The 12,161-nt window shown below is 29.3% G+C and overlaps 2 protein-coding genes across 2 annotated transcripts in view; one reads left to right on the top strand and one right to left on the bottom strand.

Annotated features, from left to right (window-relative positions):
• Positions 1–229: 229 nt before the first annotated feature.
• LOC101494018 (large ribosomal subunit protein uL5-like) lies at positions 230–5,182 on the bottom strand. Its single transcript, XM_004511120.3, has 5 exons — positions 5,081–5,182; positions 4,883–4,990; positions 4,750–4,792; positions 1,103–1,298; positions 230–656 (listed from the first exon to the last, which is right to left on the bottom strand). The coding sequence occupies exons 1-5, from the start codon at positions 5,081–5,083 to the stop codon at positions 461–463; spliced, it is 546 nt and encodes a 181-aa protein (XP_004511177.1). The 5' UTR covers positions 5,084–5,182; the 3' UTR covers positions 230–460.
• Positions 5,183–10,293: 5,111 nt separating this feature from the next.
• Positions 10,294–12,161, top strand: part of LOC140918806 (uncharacterized) — a 4,430-nt gene continuing 2,562 nt past the window's right edge. The window contains exons 1-3 of the mRNA XM_073363603.1: positions 10,294–11,202; positions 11,673–11,907; positions 12,013–12,090. Of these exons, the coding sequence (XP_073219704.1) occupies positions 10,294–11,202; positions 11,673–11,907; positions 12,013–12,090 (1,222 nt within the window). The remainder of the gene's footprint in view (positions 11,203–11,672; positions 11,908–12,012; positions 12,091–12,161) is intronic.

Genomic DNA, 12,161 nt, shown 5'->3' with positions numbered 1-12,161 from the left:
CAAATTCTCCATATAAAGGTGCTTATATATTTAATCCAAATACCAAAATATCATTTACATAAATATGACTTATTCACAAATTCCAAAGTAACTAAAATCAAAACTTAAACACTAAAACAGTGTGTTTGGACAAAGTTTCTTCTGCAAATTCAATTTCTAATGGCAAAAACTAGTCAAATATTAAAAGCTTATAGATATATGGGATTACACACCCTCAAAAGACCTGAAATTGAAGAGAAAAATGCAAGAATTTCTAAATATGTTCTTCAAACATAGTTGAATGCAAAATTTATAATATTCAATTCATAATTAAGACAATAAAATACAGGATAAGAAATAAATACCTTAAAATAGTCCATATAAGAAACAAATGTTCAAGAAATTTAAAACTACCGATTTAAGAAACATCATATTATAATTAACAAAACTTGCAAATTGCTTTGTCAATTAGCCTAAATAACTAAACAATCGCCTGTGACTTGTTGAGGATCACACCTTCATATTTCACTTGGAACCACTTCATAGCATCATCCTTTGTGACTCGATGCTGGATACCAACACGGGCCTTGCAACGACGACGGCGTCCCACACGGTAACCAGGGCGCTCCAGGACAACATAAAAGTCCATTCCATAAATACCAGTTGAAGGATCATACCTAAGACAAAAAAAAGTTCAATAAATAAAACAAACTTCATAACATTTGAAAATATAGAAATTGGAATTAGAATTATAAGTCAATTACAACTGCAAAAACATCATATGGAAATAGAAAATAATAAACCATATTCAATTGACTGAATTTCAATTATTTTTTGTTTGAAGATATATAATACAAAACCCGATAAACTTAGAACTTCTAATCAATTATGCATTATGATATCAATACCTCTCCCAAACTTGTGTAAAACTCTTGTTCCTACAACATAACTTTCAATACCTTACAGGATTAGGTACTTCCCTATTGTTGAATTAAATGATTAGTAGAAAATTAACATAAATATTGCAAATTTAATAGAAATTCATAACAGCTTCACATACCACATAATAACTATAACAAGTATAATTTATTTCAGCCACAAATATAAGAGATTCCCAACTTACTTGATTCCTAAATCAATATGCTCCTGAATACCAAATCCAAAACACCCTGTATCACTAAAGTTTCTTCTCAGCAGTTCATATTCCTTCACCTTCAAACCACTCTCCAAAAGTTGCATTGCCTTGTCACCTCTAACAGTGACATAGCATGCGATCTTTTCATTTCTTCTAATACCAAAGGAACGAACAGTGTATCTAGCTGTTATTAAGAAAAAGAAAAGCAAGAAAGAATCAGTAAACAGCCACAGTGCCTAATACTCTCTCCATAAAAAAATACAAGCAAAAATGAGTCAAATAAAGCTGGTCTATCAACTTCGTTTTAGCTTATATATTTGGTCACATAGTAGTAGCTATGAATATTTTGAAGAATGGTCGCTAGTCGAAAACTTGAATTTATCAGCATGGAGAATAGATGACTTCAAAACAAACCTATTTTTAAAAACAAACATGTGGCATTAAGGCATTTAACCCTACAAGAATAAATAACCATTCAAACATCTTTAACCATGTTTTAGAGCCCAAAAATTGGAAGAAAAAAATGAATCAGCCCTATATGAAACATCAAACCAAATATGATGAATTTAAAGCACCTTTCTTTCAATACAATTTAAACTATAATAATCAAATATTACTGATGGTCAAATGTAAAGAGAAAATTATGTCAACAAATGTAAGTACTTGATTCAAATTTCTAGAACAAATGCATTAACTTTTCGTACATAGAATACAAAATGCAATAATTTGACCAGATAATTGTGTCTTGAAAACAACCAAAGGGATTTCAAGGGTCTTATTCGGGTAGTTTCATTTAGGCTCTAAGCGGCAGTCAGGCAGCCAACAAACAGACTCCTGCTGATGACTCGATGATAGAGCCCTTACTTTTTATTTTCATTCAGAACAGAAGTTAATCAAATTCATCAACTTACAATAATATCAAAATCCAATTCACATAAAATCACTTCTAAAATCAATTATTTTATTTACATGCCTTGTAACTCCATTATGCAGCAAAATACTATGAATAAATCATGAATCATTAAAATCAGTGAATATATATATTCATCAACTATTAAGCACCTTCTTTCAATTCAATTTAAACTATAATAATCAAATATTAATGCCAGTCAAATATAAAGAGAAAAATCAGTCAGCAAAAGTTAGTACTTGATTCAAATTTATAGAGCAAATGCATCAACTTTCCGTATATAATATAAAAATCCAAAATGCAAAAATTTCACCAGATAATTGTGTCTTGAAAACAACCAAAAGGATTTCAAGGGTCTTATTCAGGTAGTTTCATTTAGGCTCTAAGCGGCAGTCAGGCAGTCAACAAACAGACTCCTGCTGATGACTCGATTATAGAGCCCTTACTTTTTATTTTCATTCAGAACAGAAGTTAATCAAATTCATCAACTTATGAACAATAATATCAATAATCCAATTCACATAAAATCACTTCTAAAATCAATTATTTTTATTTACATGCCTTGTAACTCCATTATTCAGCAAAATACTATGAATAAAACATGAATCATTAAAATCAGTGAATATATATATTCATCAACTATTAAGCACCTTTCTTTGAATTCAATTTAAACTATAATAATCAAATATTAATGCCAGTTCAATATAAAGAGAAAAATCAGTCAACAAAAGTTAGTACTTGATTCAAATTTCTAGACCACATGCATTAACTTTTTGAATATAATATAAAAATCCAAAATGCAAAATGTAAAAATTTGACCAGATAATTGTGTCTTGAAAACAACCAAAGGGATTTCAAGGGTCTTTTTCGGGTAGTTTCATTTAGGCTCTAAGCGGCAGTCAGGCAGTCAACAAACAGACTCCTGCTGATGACTCGATTATAGAGCCCTTACTTTTTATTTTCATTCAGAACAGAAGTTAATCAAATTCATCAACTTATGAACAATAATATCAATAATCCAATTCACATAAAATCACTTCTAAAATCAATTATTTTTATTTACATGCCTTGTAACTCCATTATTCAGCAAAATACTATGAATAAAACATGAATCATTAAAATCAGTGAATATATATATTCATCAACTATTAAGCACCTTTCTTTGAATTCAATTTAAACTATAATAATCAAATATTAATGCCAGTTCAATATAAAGAGAAAAATCAGTCAACAAAAGTTAGTACTTGATTCAAATTTCTAGACCACATGCATTAACTTTTTGAATATAATATAAAAATCCAAAATGCAAAATGTAAAAATTTGACCAGATAATTGTGTCTTGAAAACAACCAAAGGGATTTCAAGGGTCTTATTCGGGTAGTTTCATTTAGGCTCTAAGCGGCAGTCAGGCAGTCAACAAACAGACTCCTGCTGATGACTCGATTATAGAGCCCTTACTTTTTATTTTCATTCAGAACAGAAGTTAATCAAATTCATCAACTTATGAACAATAATATCAATAATCCAATTCACATAAAATCACTTCTAAAATCAATTACTTTTATTTACATGCCTTGTAACTCCATTATTCAGCAAAATACTATGAATAAAACATGAATCATTAAAATCAGTGAATATATATATTCATCAACTATTAAGCACCTTTCTTTGAATATAATTTAAACTATAATGATCAAATATTAATGTCAGTTCAATATAAAGAGAAAAATCAGTCAACAAAAGTTAGTACTTGATTCAAATTTCTAGACCACATGCATTAATTTTTTGTATATAATATAAAAATCCAAAATGCAAAATGTAAAAATTTGACCAGATAATTGTGTCTTGAAAACAACCAAAGGGATTTCAAGGGTCTTATTCGGGTAGTTTCATTTAGGCTCTAAGCGGCAGTCAGGCAGTCAACAAACAGACTCCTGCTGATGACTCGATTATAGAGCCCTTACTTTTTATTCTCATTCAGAACAGAAGTTAATCAAATTCATCAACTTATGAACAATAATATCAATAATCCAATTCACATAAATTCACTTCAAAAATCAATTATTTTTATTTACATGCCTTGTAACTCCATTATGCAGCAAAATACTATGAATAAATCATGAAACTTTAAAATCAGTGAATATATAAATTCATCAAATATTAAGCACTTTCTACAATTCAATTTAAACTATATTAATCAAATATTACTGCCGGTCCAATATAAAGAAAAAATTCAGTCAACAAAAGTATGTACTTGATTCAAATTTCTAGACCAAATGCATTAACTTTTCGTATCTAATCTAAAAAGCAAAATGCAAAAATTTCACCAGATAATTGTGTCTTGAAAACAACCAAAGGGATTTCAAGGGTCTTCTTCGGGGAGTTTCATTTAGGCTCTAAGCGGCAGTCAGGTAGTCAACAAACAGACTCCTGCTGATGACTCGATTATAGAGCCCTTACCTTCTATTCTCATTCAGAACAGAGTTTAATCAAATTCATCAACTTATGAACAATCATATCAATAATCCAAATCACTTCTCAAATCAATTATTTTTATTTACATGCCTTGTAAATCCATTATGCAGCAAAATACTATGAATGAATTATACATCATTAAAATCAGTGCATATATAACTCAAAAAACAAATCAATCCAGCAGCTATTAAGCATGACTGAACAGAGTCCTTCAATTTAAGTGAACCATAAAATGAAACATAAAAATAACCTTTTGAAAACACTGGGGTTTGGCCACTGAGTTGTTCCAACACCTGTTAGATAGAAAATAATGAGCATGTTTGTTAATACTCGAAACAAATAAACAAAACGAAAAATAATAATAATTAAGAACAAAATAAAACCTTAGCGGCTCTGGTGAGACGATCGCCACTTTCACCAACGGAAATGTTAAGGACGAGTTTCTGAACCTTGATTTCCCTCATGGGGTTTGAAAGTTTCTTCTCCGAAGCCTATTAGAAATTGCATTTCGATTTAGAAGTGTACAACAAAGGATTGATTTTCAGAGAGAAAGAGCACAATAATATTAAGAAGAGGCGTACCATTGGGATTGGAAGAATTTGTTGAGCACAGCGGCAGAGAGAAGCAACGAAAGTATTTTTGGAGGGTGAAAGAGCATTAATATGAGCTGTGGACTAGGGTTTTGATGCACATTGACCATAATACCCCTTATTTTATTTATTATTTTAATTTCCCAATAGGTTTGTTTGCTGAAGTTTTAAGAATTTTTTTAACATCCTTTTTATAAAAAAAATCCAAAATAATTTTATAACAAAATAATAATAAAATACCCTACTTTAATTTTTTTTTACATTTCAATTCACTGGGTTGCAATTTTATAAATATTATTTTTTAAAAAATTTAAAATACTTTACTCACAAAAAATATCAAAATATTTTACTTTTTAGACGTTTAATAAACAAAAACAATTTGAATAATGTAATTGGTCACGTTAGAATAATACAATATTCTACTTCATATATTTCATTTTCGTTTTTTTATATTAAACAAGATAGAAAAAGAAAATTAATAAATAAAATATTAAAATTGATTAATAATGATATAAAATTGATTAAATTTTGTAAAAAAAAATACAAAAAAATATAGAGTGAGTAGAGTTATTAATAATATTTAAACAATATTATGGATTATTATCGGATAACAGATATAATCTCATATAATATGTATTTTATCTTTAATGTTCCTTTTAATTATAATAAGAATACTATTTAGACATTTTATAAAAAAAAGTACTATTTAGACAACCATTTTTAATGCATTTGAGAGATTTAATACATCATATAATATTCATATGAGGTCAATTAATTATGTGATATATTACAATTAAAAATAAAAATAACGAGTAAAATAAGATGATATAATAAATAAAAAATATAATTAATTTGGACGCTTTACATATTAAGTGGTAACTTTATGTCTACTTCTCATGTTCTTATTTGCTCTCATAATCACTTAGAAGTAAACAAAACAAATGTAGACACACTTTAGTGGAATAAAACAGTAAACAAACAAACATGAGAGTGTCCATCATGCAAAGTGTTGGATATCATATTTGTTTAATTGTTATGTTTATTCTTTGGTTAATTCTCAATTAGTTGGTTAATGAGTTTTATGTGAACTTTGGGTTAGTTGTTGGTAACTTAGACGTGTTAGTTAGTTATCCTTTATATATATACTTTACTTTTACTTTTTTCCAATGAAATAGTTTCATTTTATTTAATAATATGGTATAACCGACAACAATTTCTCTTTTTTCTCCCTCTGTAGTTAAAGGTTTCTCTTTAAAGTGATTATCCCCTATAAACTAATGAAATTAAAAAGGTTATAGAAAGACACAAAAGAGAATTGATGAAACTCATAGTGAGGTGTATATGAGATGAAAAAATAGAGGGTGGTGTCACTAACATGGAGATTGGGTGTGACAAATGGCGTTTTAACCTTTCAGGTTGTTTTTTTACAATGCAAAGAGACATAACATCAGCAAAATAAAGGAAAAAGAGTCCATACAACATGGTTCTTGGTTGTAGTGGGGGAGAAAATGAAAAGATGAATTACTTTTTAGGTACAAAGGCTAGACAATTGCTAACATTGCGACCTACGTTCACTTTTGTTGTCACGTGACTTTTTTAACGATACATTTAATTTACATTGTTTAATTTAATACAATTGATAATTGCTAACATATTGATATTGACCAACCCTACATGAAAATTAATGAGCTTCAAGAACTATGAGTGGAAATGTCATTGACTAGAGATAGAGCTATGAAGCTAAATGAGCAATTGAAGAAACAAATTGTTAATTTTCTTAGTCTTAAGACCTATGACAAGATTGATCCACATCATATTAGTTTCTTGCTCATAGAAATACCTTAAGACTTATTTTTAATTTTGGAATGTAATAATCATACCTTTTAATTAGGAATTATGTTGACTTGTGTGTGCGCCTAAATATTTGGTCGATTAGGCACAATGTCATTAGATATGTGTAACCTAAACACCACATCATTTTTGTTAGGTTATATATGCATTTTCATTATAAAACATGGGATAACCTATGCACAATGTCATTAGTTATGAGTAACCTAGGATGAACACAAAATGGGAAAACATGACTTCATACTTTAGAGAATTAATTTGTGTTTGATTTCCTTTCGTTTTGGATATATATTTGTGTTCCTCTATTGGTAGAGGATAAGTAAATATCATTATATATTTTGCACATATTTTGCTCAACTAATTTGAGTTTGATTTCTTTTCCTTTTTATATATATTTGTGTTTGTCTAAATTTTCCAAAATCATATGAAATTTTATGTTTAAGAAATTATTGCATTGAAAATTACATGTTTATTTAAATACAATGTTTTTCTTATACAAAGCCTCCAAAATTTTATTATTGCTCTATCTATTCAAGTATTAAATATTCAAAATCTATAATAATATTCTATAGGAGAGGCCCAAAACAATGATTAAAACACATATATATGGTTGTGTAGCAAAAATATTGTATAGTGAGAACATGTTATCATTCATTTGACATACCAAATAAAAAAAAAAACATTTTCAAAGTTTAGAAACAAAAAAATATTCATATTTCATAAATGAATAAAAAACATTTTTAAAGATTAAAATATAAATGTACTTTTTTGTTTTTTTTTTCTCTCTCTCTTTCTTTTTTATAAATGAATTCTCAAGCATTTGAGAGAATCTCAACTTTTTTAATTTGGCAAAAAAAATACGATAACTATATTTAATTGACTTAAACTATTTGTAGTTTACCATATATTCTTATTATTCTTATTATTATTATTATTATTATTATTATTATTATTATTATTATTATTATTATTATTATTATTATTATTATTATTATTATTATTATTATTATTACCAAATAACCTAGAAGCAGTGGCTAAATTTGATATTTCTAATGTATGTACACAATAATTAAGTTTCACTTACTCTTTTTTTTTCTTTCTAAATGGCTACTCATATTTAAATAATAATTTCCTTGCTTGTTTCCATCCTTTATTTGATTAATATAATATCTCATAATCCTTAACTATTGATCTTATACCAACTTTAGGACTATTATACAATATTTTTGTTACACAACTATATCATTGCGTATTAATTGTTGTATGGGACTATCCATTCTATAGATTTTGAGTTATGTTTACTGCTGAAATATATAGAGCAATCGAATTTTTTTGAATGTTTTGTATCACAAAAACATTATATTTAAAGAATCTTCAACATAAAATGTCATATGATTCTAGCAGGTTAAAAGAAACACAAACATATATCAAAAGGAAAGGAAATCAAATTCAAAATATTGTGCAAAATATAGAGTCAAATTTCCTCATCATCTACCATTATATGAATACAAACATATATCCAAAAGGAAAAGAAATCAAACTAAAACTAACTATGAAAATATAGGGTCATATTTTCTATTTTCTTACTTTGTGTTCTGTCCACAAAATTCACTTGAAATTATCACAAACTTTCAAATTGGAAACTAGTGGGATCTTATAAGTAAGAACATCTATAAGACACAAACAAAATTTAATCTTACAAACTAAACAACGCTGTTACAATTTCAAATTGCAACCTCATACCATTAAAAGATTTCAACCATAAAATAAAATTCAACTCTAAGAGCATAGTAACCTAAACTATTACAAGACAAAAAGGAAACTAGTTAAGTCGAAGAAACTAGTAGCACAAGGTGACAAAAGCTAAAGTTGTAGAGCAGTCAGGTGCTGTAGCTGACTGGTAGTCAGTCAACTCTCAGTTTAAAGCTGATGTAAATGATTGACTATTAGCCTCATTCAAACTAGTTGGACTTAGGAAATTTGTTATGTTAGGTTTTCATGTATATAAGGAGTTAAGCTCCTTTCATCAGATTTAATTCTTTGCAAAATGTATTCATTTTCAATACATAAAGTTCATAACTTTTCTATAAAATGTTCAAAAATTTAATTTTCTTGTAATACAACGACGAATAACATGCTACATATACCAACTTTTAATCTTAAGAGCTGAAATATGAAACTTTAAATCAAATAAAATTTTATTAATAAAACTAAAATTAAACTAAAACCAAATATGAGTATAAATGTATAATACATGCATGGTACCTTGAAGAAAAAAAACACAAAATCAGTTGTGGAAACAAATACCTTTACTACATTAACTTTTCAGAAAAGCTCGACCACAACTTTTGGCTGAATGATGTATTAATTTCTCCATCCTTCTCTTTTCTATAATTTTCAGCATCATTTTCACCTAACGCCAGAAAAACTTTTAGCTTACTTAATAGGTCTAGTTTAAGCTTACTTTTAACCTACTTGATAGGTTTAGTTTAAGCTTATAGTTTTTAGCCCTAAGAATGGATAAACTATCTTTAGTTTACTTAGAAGGTCTAGTTCACAATGGGATACAAGTGTAAGTTGGTACCCAAAAACATTTTACGAGCCAATGAAGTCCAACTAGACCTACATGCATGACATGTTGCTTATATATTCGTCGGCGGTAAAAGCCTGAATCCGTCAATTCGATGTATATCAGTAAAGTTAAGTGGTTTGTTGCTAGCACATCTCAAGTAAGGATAGGCTATTATCGTTGTAACAATATTCTTAAAGCTCAATGCAATACTAACAAGATTGAGGAATTTAGAAGAAAAATAGATTACTCTGATGGTGTTGGTCTTGATTATAGGTTATTATGATATATAATGGAGGGAGGAGATGATAGCTTGTTTTGAATGGTGAAATCTAATTTTTTGGACAATGTTAAAGCATGAGATTTGAGATGTTCACCAATAATATTTTGTGATCTTTTGTTTTATCTTTAGTTTTATTTTGCTGTCCAAGTTACCTCTGCATAAAGTATGGTGACCCATACTTGTTTGAGTGGTTAAGACTTTGTAATCATGGTTAGGTGACAGACCACCATGCTGTCCTACTGCTTTTCTCTTTTCTGTTTTTATATATTGTATTAGAAACAATATTTTGATGTGAATGAAAGTGATCTATGTTTCTGAATTTAAAAGAAACTAGCAATTGGTATCTAGAGCCTCTTTGTTCTTGAAGGGCCTATGATTTAAAACCACAAAAAATCCAGCATACCAATTTTTTTACAGAAATAGAATACCCATTTGAAAAGAAAAAATCACTAGAGAAGAAAATTAAAAAACCTGTTTTCTTGATACCCAACCTTTTTTTTCTTGATGGCTTCTAACAATATTGCACTACCAGCACCTCCTGTATTTACAGGAAATAATTATGAAATCTGGTCTGTAAAGATGAGGACTCAGTTGAGAGCATATGATCTTTGGGAGGTGGTGGAAACAACTACTGAACCACCACCTTTGCAAGAAAATCCAACTATTGCTCAAATGAGATACCACAGTGAGCAAGTTGCTAAGAGAGATAAGGCTATTACCATCCTTCACTCTGCTGTGAATGATGATGTTTTCATGAGAATCTCACACTTGGAGACAACAAAACAAGTTTGGGAGAAGTTGGAAGAAGAGTTTTTTCGGAATGAAAGAACCAAGCAAATGCAGGTTCTTAATCTCAAAAGAGAGTTTGAAGCCTTGAAGATGAATGAAGCTGAAACCATAAATGATTTCATGACCAAAGTTATGAAAGTTGTAACCCAAATTAGATTGTTGGGGGAAGAATTTCTTGATAGTAGAATTGTAGAAAAAGTCTTGGTGGTTTTACCCGAAAGGTTCGAATCCAAAATTTCTTCACTTGAAGAGTCTAAAGATCTTTCTAAGATAAGCTTAACAAAGCTTACAAATGCTCTTCAAGCTCAAGAGCAGAGAAGACTTCTTCGACAAGAGGAAGCAACAAAATCATCCTTACAAGTCAAACACAAAGAAAAAGCCATAAAAGTCAAAGATGAAAAGAAATTTGTTGGGCAGCATTATGGAAAAGATACAAAGAAGAAAGAAAGGTTTCTAAAGTGTGGAATCTGCAAAAGAACTAGCCACAATGATAGTGATTGTTGGTACAAAGGAAAAACACCACCACCAATACAATGTAGATATTGCAACAAAAATGGACATATTGAGAGGTTTTGTAGGCTGAAACAGCAGCAAAAAAATCAACAAAGTCACACTTCTCAAAAGGCAAATGTGAATGAAACGGATGATAGCGAATAACTCTTGTTCATGGCCAAGACTAGAAAAAGTTTGGAGGATGGAGACACTTGGTTTCTTGATAGTGGATGCACACAACACATGACTAGCAAACCAGATTTTTTTTTCGGAGCTCAAACCTGCTACAAGATCTGTAAAGATTGGAAATGGAGAAAAATTTGCCATCACGGGTAAAGGAACGGTGAAAATTTATACTGCAACAGGTATTAAATACATTTCTGATGTTCTTTTAGTGCCTGAACTTGATCAAAACCTGTTAAGTGTGGGTTAAATGATGCAAAACGACTACTGCTTGTTATTTAAAGAAGGAAGTTGTGTGATTACTGGTGTTAATAATCATAAATTATTTGAAATAGATATGAAAAAAAGAAGTTTTCCTATTAACTGGAATAGTTTCTGAACATGAATGTAAATTGAGTAAGGCTGAACTTGATTCTTAGCTTTGGCATAAGAGGTTTGACCACTATAATTTGAAATCCATTCAATTTTCTCAAAAGAAAAAGTTGGTCAAAGGCTTGCCTAATACTCAAATGTGCTCAGAAGTGTGTGAAGGTTGTCAACTTGGTAAGCAACATAGATTGCCTTTTCCAAGTTCAGCTACATGGAGAGCAAATAAAAAACTTGAATTGGTTCACTCAGATGTTTGTGGACCTATGAACACTACTTCACTCCATGGTAGCAAGTATTTCATTCTTTTTATTGATGATTTTACAAGAATGACTTGAGTTTATTTTCTTAAACATAAATCTGAAGTTTTTTCTGTTTTTAAGAAATTTAAAGCCTTAGTTGAAACCCAAAGTGGCTATTTTTTGAAGAAACTCAGAACTGACAATGGGAAGGAGTTTGTTTCTACAGAATGTAATAAATTTTGTGATGAGCTTGGTGCCGAGCGCCAACTTACAGTCAGCTACTCACCCCAACAAAATGGA

This window comes from Cicer arietinum, chromosome 7 (genome assembly GCF_000331145.2).
Source record: "Cicer arietinum cultivar CDC Frontier isolate Library 1 chromosome 7, Cicar.CDCFrontier_v2.0, whole genome shotgun sequence".
NCBI classification, from domain to species: domain Eukaryota; kingdom Viridiplantae; phylum Streptophyta; class Magnoliopsida; order Fabales; family Fabaceae; genus Cicer; species Cicer arietinum.
The sequence above is the reverse complement of the archived record's forward strand: the minus strand, read 5'-3'. Positions and strand labels throughout refer to the sequence as shown.